Source organism: Salmo salar, chromosome ssa25 (assembly GCF_905237065.1).
Source record: "Salmo salar chromosome ssa25, Ssal_v3.1, whole genome shotgun sequence".
In the NCBI taxonomy this organism is placed as follows: domain Eukaryota; kingdom Metazoa; phylum Chordata; class Actinopteri; order Salmoniformes; family Salmonidae; genus Salmo; species Salmo salar.
This window is the reverse complement of record NC_059466.1, coordinates 7,957,101-7,971,449: the sequence shown is the minus strand read 5'-3', so window position 1 is coordinate 7,971,449 and position 14,349 is coordinate 7,957,101. Positions and strand designations below refer to the sequence as shown.

Here is a 14,349-nt window from a genome sequence, read left to right as displayed (position 1 = left end):
TTGTGACAGGCCCCTGGTTGATTTTCCACACAAACGGGTTAAAAGTTTTTGCCATGAAAAAAAATCAGTTTTCAGTCTTTTTCAGTATTCATAGATGTCTCCACAATCATATAAATTAACTTTATTTATTATGCTCCATCAAAAGCATACACAGAGTAGTGCATTCCTATGTCCCACAACCCCTTCAGCAGTCTAACTAAGACATATGCTATGCTCCAGTCTCAAATGTATGTAGAGTAATGTGCGTGTGCAGGAATAAAGCATGAGAGCAGCATATACAGTACCATGTGCAGGCTTTCCTTTTTAAAATTCCAGTCCCATTTGTCCCTCTGCTGCATTGTTTGGAAGGGAGGCCACTGATGGCATTTGTTAGCTGTCTGCATGCTGTGCTTTGACTGAGGCAGGAAATTGGCCCTGTTGCCACTGACCCTGCTGGTAAACAGCTGACGCTGAGCGCAGTGGCCTGTCCAGCCTGTAATGGGTTGACCTCTGCTATGGCTAATATGCTAATGTCACAGCGGCCTGCTAATGGATTGGCCTCTGCCTGGAGACAAGCTAATGTGGCTTACGGCAACCGGTGGAAGTGGCTGTCATGGTAGCACAGATTGGAGCTTGTTAATGGAAATTGTATTGTTTCACTGGTCTGTGAGGTGTTATGGCTTAGGGTATTGATACTTTACATAGATCAATTGCATACTACCGTGCTCCACACTGTCATGCTCTGAGTGCGTTTTCCAACCACGTTCACTTGAGTATGTTCTTGTGAAGACGAGAGTGTGGAGCATGCATAAAACAATACACTTGAGAAGCACTCACACTCCCGATACTTCCTCATGCTTTGCCTCCCCATTCATTGGACCTTCTTCCAGCCAGGACAATGGCAACACTAAGATATACACAAAGCAACCGTATTACTTCATAACTATCAGCTAGCTATATGTGAATCGTAATAATGTAGCTGACCAGATAGTTTATCAGGCAAAAATGACCTAAAATGAATATTATGCAGGATAGATGTCAATTCTACTACTAGCACTAGTAGCTAGACAGTTAGCCTTATTGACTTATTATGGGCTTGCCATCTACGGTACGTAGGCAGGTCAACGTGAACAAACAGAGTACACATTCGGAGAAGTGCCCTCCGTGCTCAGTTTCGCATACTTTGATATGGACTCATACTCCGACCTTTCCGTGCTCCAATTTGCGTGTTCGGAGCACGGTAGTATGCGTTTTGAGAAACACAATTTGTCTGTGACATACCTATCTATCGTTAAAGATAAAATTGACATTTGACAAGAAAATAATTATAAATCAAGTGTACGTAGCTAACAAATAGCTGCTATGGAGTACTAATGACTGGCCTAAAAAGTCATTTCATTATTTGTCTACAGAAATTATATGGCCTAAACCATGACATTTGAATGAGAGGAATGAGAAATTCCTCTCAGGATTATAAAGCTCATTTTCAATTATGAAGTAAAGCCCAACATGCACAAGAACAAGTTGGTCTGCACAATACAAATAGCCAGAGATGCGGATCTATTATTGATGGTCAAATTATCACAAACCCCTTGGTTATAGTAATGTAATATGGTGAGATATTTAATGCACAGTCATACACTCCAAAAATGGTGCCGTTTTTGACCAAATTTTCTTACATTTGGACTAGTGAAAATTAGTCCAGATGTAAAAAAGGTTTGAACACCACTGGAGCAAATACTGATTTAATAGCTTTGTTATTCATGTATTCATGCTCAATATTCTTTGAGAAGTTTCCATTTGACTTACCCTATCAGTTTTCTGTTTACCCCTTTAGGCATGTATTGTCTAGAGACATGTTTGTAATGAATAAAATATACATACTTTTTTTGCCTCTCCGATGTCTGTAACTCGAGCTGTGGATCTTGTCAATTTCTATTTCCTTGACTTGATGTCAATTGGGAAATCGGTGCCCATCGACACGTTAAGTTTGAGTTGTTGATGCATTCAGTCAACGCTTTCAGGAAGTTGTATCTTCAGGATGCATTTGTTGGTGTGTAACTAAGCATTATTCATTTAGATTTAGAACTATGGTTGAGCGTGGATATCGGACATAACGTATCTTCAACACACTACTAGCATGTGCATAGGTAAGAGAACAGTTAGACTATAATAGTCCAAACTCACTACCACCCAGGGTTGGAGTTTAACCTCCACTGTTACATCTACTCCTGCCACGCTCTCTACTGCTCATCCTGTGTCTTATTTACCTGCCACCACTCCCCCAGTGCTCTCTCCCTCTCACTCTCTCTCTGTGTGTGTGATTGTGTGGGCAGAGATAGGTGTGCTAGAGTCAGAGCAAACCCCCACAGCTGCAACCTGTTCCATAATCAAGACCTCTACAAATATTCAGCCCTGCCACTTCCACATGGCCAGATCGTAATCTCTGCTCAGTCAGTCTACGGTTCTAGCCGTTTGTTACTATTTTTATCCGGTTATCCTGTTGTGCCTGTTTTCTTTGCCTGACACGGTTTTCCTCTCCACTACAGTTCTGCCCGCTCTGACTCTGGTCCTTGTCTCCAGTCCCACGTCTCCTCATCCTGCTACTCTGCCCTGGATTCCCCACTCTACTGCTCCCTTGGATTCCCCTCCGAACCTGCTTACCCTGTCCCAACCCCTCTCGCTCCAGCCTCAGTCGCCGCACCTGGTTTCCTGCAACCCGCCTGAGCTTCCCCTGGCCTGCACTCCATCTTCCCCCTGTGTTTCAATAAATACTTTGGTTACTTTATCCCAGTCCCCTCATCTGAGTCTGCTCTTGGGTTTCTCTGTTCCAGTCCATGTAACAGTACGATCAGTAAGGAGGCCGCTAAACGACTCCTGTCCCTCCGTCAAGGCCCCATAGTGTTGCTGAGATGGTATGTGAGTTCCGCACCCTCGCTGCTGAGAGCTGCAGAAATGGTAGGCCCTTCAGGGAGCATTCCAGAACGTGCTCACTGAGACCATCAAGAACGAGTTGGTGTCCAGGGATGAGCCTGATAGACTTGATGAACTCATCTCTCTCGCCATCGGCATCGACAACCGTCTCAGTGAGCATTGGAGGGAGAGAGTAGGTAGGGTTGCATGCACCATAACATCTGTTCAGCGCCTTGTTCTCCTTCTTCCTGCATCCCTTTCCAAGGCTCTTCCTGATCCTGAATCCATGCAGCTCGGCCAGGCCCGTCTCTCTCCAGAGGAGAGGCTGCGGTGAATCGGCGCTAGGAGCTGCTTATACTGTGGCCAGGTTGGTCACTTTGTCTCCACTTGTTCCCTGCGTCCAGCAAAAAAAGGGGGCTCGGCAGTAGTGGGGGATATACTGTTGAAACAAATCGCCTGCCCATCTTCCCCCAGACCCCTGCTTGAAGGCAACCTTGTCTGTCAGAGCCAGGCTTTTTCTGTATCTGCTCTCATCGACTCGAGTGCTGACGGGAGCTTCCTGAACCGAGGTGTTGGGCCTGGGCACTGTCCCACTCGAATCACCCCTTGATGCCAATGCTCTCAACGGACAGCTCCTCGCCCGTGTCTGTGAGAGAACCATCCCTGTCATCCCGCATCTCTCTGGAAACCACCAGGAAAATATCAGTTTCTACATAATCGACTGTTCTTACTCCCCCCTGGTTCTTCGCCATCCATGGTCAAGGCTACACAACCCAAAGATTGACTGGACCGCGGGGAAAGGTAACCACTTGGAGTTCATTTTGTCACTCTAATTGTCTACATTCTACCCTTCCCCCTCCCTGCCTTGTCTGTGCCCCAGTTCATTCCAGAACCTCTGGACCTGTCACCAGTTCCTCCAGAGTATCACGATCTAGCTCCTGTGTTCAGCAAGAACCACGCCCTGTCGCTGCCGCCTCATCGGCCGTACGACTGTCCCATTGACCTCCAGCCTGGAGCTCCTCTTCCCAGTAGCCGGTTATTTGACCTCTCTTGCTCCGAGCAAGAGGCTATGGAGAGGTACATCCAGGATTCTCTGGCTGCAGGACTCATCAAGCCATCTTCCTCCCCAGTGGGTGCTGGGTTTTTCTTTGTGAAAAGGAAGAATGGGACACTGAGGCCGTGCATAGACTTTCGTGGGCTGAATAAAATCACAGTAAAGAACAAGTACCCTTTGCCACTCATCAGCTCTGCTTTTGCCCCCCTCCATGGTGCCATGGTGTTTACCAAACTCGACCTTGTCCGCATAAGAGAGGGGGACGAGTGGAAGACTGCGTTCAACAAACTTCTGGGTCACTTTGAGTATTTGGTCATGCCCTTTGGTCTTACTAACGCCCCGGCTGTTTTCCAGAACCTAGTCAATGATGTGCTGAGGGATGTGATTGGATGCTTCGTTTTTGTCTATTTAGATGACTTCCTGATTATCCAAAGACCCTGAGGCTCACCAGCAACACGTTCGCCAAGTTCTTCAACGGCTGTTGGAGAATAAGCTTTTTGTTAAAGCTGAAAAATGTGAGTTCCATGCTGCCTCAGTGTCTTTCCTGGGTTATATTATTGCACAGGGACAGTTACGTATGGACCCCGTCAAGGTCATGGCAGTCACAGATTGGCTTGCGCCCTCCAACCTGAAGCAGCTACAGCGTTTCCTGGGGTTTGCACATTTTTACAGATGTTTCCTCTGCAACTACAGCCGTCTGGCTGCACCTCTCACCCCTCTCACCTCCACCCCATTCCACTGGACTCCTGAGGAAGAGGCAACATTCCTGGAACTCAATCGTCGCTTCACCTCCGGTCCATAGCCTGACCCAGGACTCCAGTTCATTGTGGAGGTGGACGCCTCTGACACCGGGGTAGGTGATGTTCTGTCTCAACGTTACCCTTCTGATCAGACGGTCCACCCATGTACATTCTTTTCCCGTAAGCTCTCACCTGCAGAGAGGAATTTTGACATCGGAAACCGGGAACTCCTGGCAGTTAAGCTGGCTCTTGAGGAATGGTGTCACTGACTGGAGGGCTCTGTCCCCCCTTTCATCGTGTGGAATGACCATAAAAACCTGTCCTACATCCAGACCGCCAAACATCTGAACTCCCGGAAAGCCAGGTGGGCCTTGTTCTTCGGTAGATTCAATTTCACACTCACTTATCGCCCCGGTTCAAAGAATACCAAGCCTGATGCCCTCTCCCGCCAGTTCACCACCGACAACACGGGTACCGAGACAGAAGCCATTGTGCCATCCACCTGCATCAATGCCGCCGTTGCCTGGGAGATCGGGTCCCGTATCTCAGCCTGCTCAGTTTGTGCTCGGAACAAAACCTCCACTAAACCCACTTCAGGGCTGCTGCGTCCTCTTCCCATACCCAGTCGCCCCTGGTCACACATAGCTCTGGACTTCATCACTGGCCTTCCCCCATCTAACGGTAACTCCGTCATCCTCACCATTATTGACAGGTTTTCCGAAATGGCTCACTTCATTCCCCTCTCCAAGCTCCCGTTCTCCAGGGAGACTACGGACCTGCTAGTATCCCATGTGTTTCGTCTGGATGGCATTCCCACTGAAATTGTTTCCGACAGGGGACCCCAGTTTACCTCCTAGGTATGGAGATCCTTCTGTTCAGCTCTTGGTATCAATGTCAGTCTTTCTTCTGGATATCACGCCCAGACCAATGGCCAGACCAAACGGGCCAACTAAGAGATGGAGACTGCCCTACTCTTCTTCATGCCTCCGACAGGACCCAGTCCCAAGCCAACCATTGCCGGGTCTCAGCCCCAGTCTACACCCCAGGTCAAAAGATATGGCTCTCACCAAAGGACTTGCCATTGAAGGTGGCATCGCAGAAACTTTCCTTCCCGATTCATTGGTCCCTTTGAAATTCACCGTGTCATTAACCCCTGTGCTGTGCGCCTAAAACTCCCAGCTTCTCTCAGGATCCATCATACCTTCCATGTATCCCTGATTAAAAACCTGTTAGGGACAGACGTTCCGCTAGCGGAACGCCTCACCAATATCCAATGGTATAGCGTGGCGCGAAATACAAATACCTCAAAAATGCAAAAACTTCAATTTCTCAAACATATGACTATTTTACACTATTTTAAAGACAAGACTCTCCTTTATCTAACCACATTGTCCGATTTCAAAAAAGGCTTTACAGCAAAAGAAAAACATTAGATTATGTCAGGAGAGTACCCAGCAAAAAATATTCACACAGCCATTTTCAAAGCAAGCATGTCACAAAAACCCAAACCACAGCTAAATGCAAGACTAACCTTTGATGATCTTCATCAGATGACACTCCTAGGACATTATGTTATACAATACATGCATGTTTTGTTCAATCAAGTTCATATTTATATCAAAAACCAGCTTTTTACATTAGCATGTGATGTTCAGAACTAGCATACCCATTGCAAACTTCTGGTGAATTTACTAAATTACTCACGATAAACGTTGACAAAAAACATAACAATTATTTTAAGAATTATAGATACAGAACTCCTTTATGCAATCGCGGTGTCAGATTTTAAAATAGCTTTTCGGTGAAAGCACATTTTGCAATATTCTGAGTACATAGCCCGGGCCATCATGGCTAGCTAATTTGACACCCACCAAGTTTGGCCCTCACCAAACTCAGATTTACTATAAGAAAAATTGGACTACCTTTGCTGTTCTTCGTCAGAATGCACTCCCAGGACTTCTACTTCAACAACAAATGTTGTTTTGGTTCGAAATAATCCATAGTTATATCCAAATAGCTCCGTTTTGTTCGTGCGTTCAAGTCACTATCCGAAGGGTGACGCGCCGGCGCATTTCGTGACAAAAAAATTCAAAATATTCCATTACCGTACTTCGAAGCATGTCAAACGCTGTTTAAAATCAATTTTTATGCTATTTTTCTCATAAAATAGCGATAATATTCCAACCGGGCGACGTTGTATTCATTCAAACACTGAAAGAAAAACATGGAGTCGTCTCGTGCACGCGCGCTCCAGTGTCATTGTTCTCAGCAGGACCACTCACAAAAACTCCTGCTGTTTTTCGCCCAGAGACTGGAGAGCTCTCATTCCACTTTCTGGCGCCTTAGAAAATGTCACGTTACAGCAGAGATGCTGTATTTTTGATAGAGATGCCCTAGATGGAGAACAAATTGTCAGACAGGCCACTTCCTGTATAGAATCTTCTCAGGTTTTGGCCTGCCATATGAGTTCTGTTATACTCACAGACACCATTCAAACAGTTTTAGAAACTTTAGAGTGTTTTCTATACAAATCTACTAATTATATGCATATTCTAGTTTCTGGGCAGGAGTAGTAACCAGATTAAATCGGGTATATTTTTTTATCCGGCCGTGAAAATACTGCCCTCTATCCCAAACAGGTTAAACCTGTCTGCTCCAGTCCCCTGTCTCCTCCTGCAGCAGTTCCTCCACCCCCTCAGTTCATCGATGACCATCCTGCCTAAACCATCTGCTGGCTTTTGGATGTGCACCATCAGGGTCGCGGCTGGCAGTACCTGGTGGACTGGGAAGGATATGAGCCGGAGGAGCGCTGCTGGGTGCCCCGCAGTCACATTCTGGACCCCTCCCTCTTACGTGATTTCTATACCTCACACCCAGATAAGTCTGGTCGGGTGCCAAGTGGCGCCCGTAGAGGGGGTGGGGTACTGTTACATCTGCTCCTGTCACACCCTCTACTGCTCAGCTGTGTCTCTTTGAACTGCCACCACTCCCCCAGTGCTCTCTCGCTCTCCCTCTGTGTGTGATTGTGTGGTCAGAGACAGGTGTGCTGGAGTCAGCAGATCCCCACCAGCTGCAACCTGTTCCATAATCAAGACCTCTACAAATATTCAGCCCTGCTACTTCCACACTGCCAGATCGTAATCTCTGCTCAGTCAGTCTACGGTTCTAGTCGTTTGTTACTATTTAGATCCTGTTGTGCCTGTTTTCCTTGCCTGACACAGTTTTCCTCTCCGTTACTGTTCTGCCTGCTCTGACTCCTGGTCCATCTCTCCAGTCCCACGTCTCCTCATCCTGCTACTTTGCCCTGGATTCCCCACTCTACTGCTCCCTTGGATTCCCCTCAGGACCTGCTTACCCTGTCCCAACCCCTCTCGCTCCAGCCTCAGCCTCCGCATCTGGTTTCTTGCAACCCGCCTGAGCTTCTCCTGGCCTGCACTCCATCTTCCCCTTGTGTTCCAATAAATACCTTGGTTACTTCATCCCAGTCCCCTCGTCTGCTCTTGGGTTTCCCTGTTCCACTCCGTGTAACCTCCACATGCTACACTGTCAGGTTAGTCTACTTTAGTATGACGCTTAAAGCATGTGATAGAGATGTGCTGAGACCATAACTCATGGGTTGTGCACCAATTATAGCATAAACATAACACACCAGGCTGATGCCAATTATCTAAGCCTATACTGTATGTTTGACATTTAAAGTTTCTCTGTCTTGAGTTTTTGAAGACCCATTCCTGACAGTTGGGAGATTCAAACTAAACCTTTACTTCATAGTTCCCCCAGGGATAAAGTGAAGGTTAGCTTGCTGCTTCACAGCCATGATTACTGTATGACTTTACCTCATTGTGCATTCACTCTGTGGAAGAATTCTGTTTGTAAATGGAAGATCAACCTGCTGAATGACGTCTTTCAAATAGACTCAAGTCTGCACAAAGAACATGTATGAGCCAAAGCCAACAGGAACTGTAATTTGCATGTGGAATTCAAGATAAGCAGCTGAGTATGTACTGGAAATAAGAATAGTGTAAATAGTTATGTCTTGTAGAATCTACAACTTCATGTAAGTGTTTGTCAGCAAATTGTTAAACTAAATTGTTAAACTATTTATTTCAACACTTAAAGTGTTAGACTGTTTAATACTTATTTGTTTTAATACTTAAAAGTGTTCAAATAAATGAATGAGGATCGGTAACTATGTGTGGGAGTTATTCTTTTACAATCAAGCAAATTGTTGCCACTTTGTCCTGCAGTGTAGAACCTATTTAGCAGTGTTTTCACCAAAGAGGTACATACATTCCTACCTGGCTAATGTTGTATCAAAAACCTGTGCCTCATAATCACAGAGGATTTCTACAGTCTGAGACCTACCAAGAAAATGTTTTAGCCTTCTAATTAAAATCCCATTTAATTTATTTTGGCAAGGATAATGTTCAGTCATAATGTTTTCAGCAGTTGCCTTTATTCTGGGTTTTTCTTTTAAAATATTGCCTGGCACAGTTACACTTCAGTTACACCCAGTTTAGATAGCCCCATTAATGAAAACATAAATCGGATAAAAATACATATATCCCTATGTAGGTTTTTTCTTCATTTGTTGTATAATGTTTTTCATTAGAATGGGTACTGTTGTAGTCTGACATTCACTAAAATGAGCAAGGAGACAGTGAGAAAGTGTAATTACCCTTTAGGGAATCTCTCTAATGGACCCCTCACAGTGTCGACCCATACTGCACCTCTTACACTCTCAGCCCCACTTTACAGTAAGACAGGGCTGAAGAAAATATCTCCACACCCCATCATTTCTGTTTTCCCTTTTTTTCAATTTTCACAGCATTTAAATTTCAGTCCTCAATTCATAATAGTAGTATGCTGATATGAATATAAATAAATACAAATTATTTAAATGTAATTTGAAATCACCTTGCCCTTAGGACTAGCCAGCAGTGTTTTTTACAATAGCACAGACCATGTACTGAGATTTTTTTTTTAACAGTGCACTTAGTCTCAAAGTGCTGTTTTTGTCTTAGTATAATTACCATTACAAATCATCAGGGGAAACTAAATCAGTTCATGTAAAGAGACAGTACAAACATGTCCAAAAACACCAACAAAAGGCATTGTTTCTGAGTATTCAGTAGTCCACTGACCTGGGTTGAAATACTATTTAGGGTATTTCAATTACTTTCAAAGATATTTCAGAGTAAGTACAGTATTTGGATATTTCATTTAGAATACAAGTAGTTGAGTATTGGAATGTATTTGGAAATACATTTGGAAAGTATAGGCATGTACACTGAGTGTATAAAACGTTAGGAACACCTGATGTTTCCATGACAGACTAACCAGGGAAATCCAGGTTAAAACTATGATCCCTTATTGATGTCACCTGTTAAATCCACATTAATCAGTGTGGATGAAGGGGAGGAGACGGGTTAAACAAGGATTGTTAAGCCATGAGACATTTGAGACATGGATTGTTATGTGTGCCATTCAGAGGGTGAATGGGCAAGAAAATATTTATGTGCCTTTGTACAGGGTACGGTTTTCTTGCTCAACTATTTCCTGTGTGTATCAAGAATGGTCAAAGGACATCCAGCCAACGGCAGGCCAGTGGTCGAAAATGGGTCATTGATGAAAAAAGGCAAAGGAGACTGACATGAGTTGTGCAGAGCAACAGACGGGCTACAGTTAGTCAACTGAGTGTCTAGTTTGAGAAACAGAAGCCTCACAAGTCCTCAACTGGCAGCTTCATTAAATAGTACCCGCAAAACACCAGTTTCAACGTCAACAGTGAAGAGGCGACTCTGGGATGCTGGCCTTCTAGGCAGAGTTGCAAAGAAAAAGCCATATCTCAGACTGGCCAATAAAAATAAAAGATTAAGATGGGCAAAAGAACACAGACACTGGACAGAGGAACTCTGCCAAGAAGGCCAGCATCCCGGTGTCGCCTCTTCACTGTTGACGTTGAGACTGGTATTTTGCGGGTACTATTTAATGAAGCTGCCAGTTGAGGACTTGTGAGGCTTCTGTTTCTCAAACTAGACACTATAATGTACTTGTCCTCTTGCTCAGTTGCGCACTGGGGCCTCCCACTCCACTTTCTATTCTGGTTAGGGCCAGATTGTGCTGTTCTGTGAAGGGAGTACTACACAGCGATGTACAAGATCTTGAGTTTCTTGGCAATTTCTCGCATGGAATAGTCTTCATTTCTCAGAACAACAATAGATTGACGAGTTTCAGAAGTCAATTCTTTGTGTCTGGCCATTTTGAGCCTGTAATCGAACCCACAAATGCTGATGCTCCAGATACCCAACTAGTCTAAAGAAGGCCAGTTTTATTGTTTCTTTAATCAGAACAACAGTTTTTAGCTGTTCTAACATAATTGCAAAAGGGTTTTCTAAATAAAAATTTGCCTTTTAAAATGATAAACTTGGATTAGCTAACATGGTTGCTGATAATGGGCCTCTGTATGCCTATGTAGATATTCCATAAAAAGTTTGCTGTTCCCAGCTACAATAGTCATTTACAACATTAACAATGTCTACACTGTATTTCTGATCAATTTGATGTTATTTTAATGTACAAAAAATGGCTAAGTGACCCCAAACTTTGAACGGTAGTGTATATGAAGTCTGGTATGACGTTTGCAGTTCTATTGCTTTTAATCTTTGTTATTATTTTGTCACCATTTATTAAACTTGTGGGTCTTTAAATCAGCAGGGGACTCTCCAGATTTTCCTGGTTTTAATTTAACTGAAATAACTGTTTGATACATGGAACAAGGAAGTACTGAATTGAGTGACGTGTTGTCATATGCTACTTTGTCCCAAATTATTGAATAGAATTCTATGGGAAAGCCATCCATTCCTGGTGCTTTTCTCCATGCAACTGTTTTAACAGCGTCTAATATTTCTTCTTGGGTGATCTCTGTTTTTAGTCATAATTTTTGTCTGCTGATAATTGCTTTAGAGTTGTTGAGTCTAAGAAGGCTATAGGAACCATCTGTTGTTAAACTGTTGTTTAATTCTGATTTATATACATTTTCATAGAAGCTTTTAAAATTGTCATTGTGTTGTTGTTTCTAATTACCGCTTTGTATCTTTATCTTTTAAAATTATTACTGGTTTAGCATGTACTGTATTTGTTTTGTGAGAGCTGCAAGATATTTATCAGGTTTATTTGCCACACTCAGAGTATTTTAAAATATGAAATATTTAAACACCCCATGCATTTGAACCCAGGTCTTCTAGTGGTATTTTAAATAATATATTTGTAAATAAGTATTTGAAAATAGTTCTGGCTATTTCTAGGAAGTTATTTGAAAATACTTTCAAACACTTTCAAATACTTCAAATACCACAGTGTGGTCCACTGCCCCCTTCTCCCATTATCGAATATTCTTAACTACTTTTTCTCTTTCCTTCCCTCTCTCTCTCTCTCTCTCTCTCTCTCTCTCGCTCCCCCTCCTTCTTTCTCAGGTTTAATCGTGGGCTCCCTTACCGTGTGCTGGCTGCCCAACCAGGTGCGTCGCCTGATGACCGCCGCCGTGCCCAAGTCCAGCTGGACCATGTCCTACTTCCGCAACTATGTGGTGCTGCACCCTGTGGCTGACACCTTCTTCTACCTTAGTTCCGTGCTCAACCCCTTCCTGTACAACCTCTCTTCCCGCCAGTTCCGCCAGGTCTTCGTCCAGGTGCTACGCTGCCGCCTCACCATCGAGCACGTAAACAAACGGACTCTGAGGAACTTCGAGGCCAACTCGGCCCGCTCACTGCGGCCGCTGCTAAAGTCACTGCGTCGTGGCGGTGGCAGCAGGTCTACTCAGACTCAGAGCAAGGAGTTCAAGATGCCTACGTTCACTACCTTCCATAGTCCTAAGGACACTCCCCCTCCTAGCCCTGAGGAGGCCCTCCCCACAACCGATGAATCACTTTCAATTTCAGTCCGAAAGGGAAACAACCCTGAAGAGACTGAAATATAAGTTTATTAAAATACATGTATGACAAGAGTTGTTTTGACTTATGCTCTAACATGCTTCTTGGCTGAGGTTATTGAAGTAGGGTTGACGTTGTGAGTCAATGCAGTCCAGAATGACTTCTAGGTAACTTTGAAAGATGAATCAAAAGAGAGACACTTAGCTGTGTTCAGTATTACAGTATTCAATTAATTGGAGAGGGATACAGGGTGTCATCCAACGCAGACTTCAACAATCTGCCACAAGCTAAATTGTCAGAGAGGTGCCTCTACAGACATAATATGTGATGAGTCTTAACATACAGTAATACATCCAGTCAAAGAACAGTCAGGACATTTTTACTAATTTCATCTCATACTGTACATTGTAATAACTGGAACATTGGAAAAGCTTGGTATTTGAACAGTGTTAATTACAGTGATTTGTTTCCATTACATGAGATTACACTTCTCTTGGCCATACTGTAGCTCGTATTATCACAGTCACTTAAGATGCCACTGAAAACTAAGCTCAACATTGTTCATCATGACATGGTGTCTGCATTGTACATTGTGTCCAAAGTATACTTTTCCATTCATTTGTATGGCATCCACTGACAGAGTTGACCACTTCCTAAATTGGACCCAGTGCATATGATTTGATCTCAAGACAAATGTAATTTATGTTTCATCACTACAGTACCTGCATCATTATTTTAATATTAAAAATGGTCACTTACTCTGTTGTGTTATTTGTGTTTTTCTTCATCTTATGTCTCTGTACACCATTTCATCTACTGTACAAATATACCTCATCCTGTTCATCTACAAATGTACATATTACCTTCTAGTGCCCTCAGTTGGCCGGTCAACAGCTATGTTTCCATTAACTTGTCCAGTGATTTTTTTTGTTGACATTTAGAAAGTTTGCATAGAAAATACGTGACAATTGCCTGTTACGGTGCGTTTCCAATTAACTATCTTGTGTCAATAAAAACAGCTGTACATAGTGACGTCACACCTAAAAACCTTTTTTTTTTGCAAAAACCTACAGTGTCGAATAAAATGTGGTTTAAGTGTTTCTATTACCCATTTAGGCAAATAGCGCATTAAATAATTTGGCGACAGCCTGTATGCCCTCCCACCTATCTGTTTCATTTCTCAGGTAGGCTTGCAAAAGTCAGCAGCATTGATAAAATGAAGTCATTTACTAATATTTGCCATATTATAATAACTATCATGTGCCAACGTGTTTCCACCATCCGTGTCATGGTGAAACTTACACTCCTGTAGATCTGAAATAATTGGATGGTAAAACTTGCCAGCAAGGCAAGAAAAGCAAGGCAAAGCAATTCAGGCCTTTGTGAAAGTCAGGACAATCCTTGTCCTGCAAAGAAACATTAATTTTATAGTATATATATATATATTCACTGCTCAAAAAAATAAAGGGAACACTTAAACAACACAATGTTAGAGGTCAATCAATTGCAAGAAAATGAGCTTTAAAACTGCAAAATGTTCTTTTCACCCCATGACAAAATGTGCAGAGTTGCAGGAAATAAGCTTTAACCCTGAAAAATTGTCTCCACCAACAAGAGGGGTGTGAACAGTTTGTGTCATGAACAGTGCTTGTGCCCATAGAAATAGATGCAACGTGCACAACGAGGCGCCGGATGTTCCCCAATGCTGGAAAGGAGATACCTAGTCAGTTGT

General features: G+C 43.4%; 1 protein-coding gene across 1 annotated transcript in view; it reads left to right on the top strand.

Moving 5' to 3' along the window:
- LOC106586109 (G-protein coupled receptor 39) overlaps positions 1-13,376 on the top strand; it is a 63,599-nt gene extending 50,223 nt beyond the window's left edge. Inside the window, exon 3 of the mRNA XM_014172979.2 lies at positions 12,162-13,376. Within this exon, the coding sequence (XP_014028454.1) occupies positions 12,162-12,664 (503 nt within the window). The 3' untranslated portion in view covers positions 12,665-13,376. The remainder of the gene's footprint in view (positions 1-12,161) is intronic.
- The last annotated feature ends 973 nt before the right edge of the window (positions 13,377-14,349 follow it).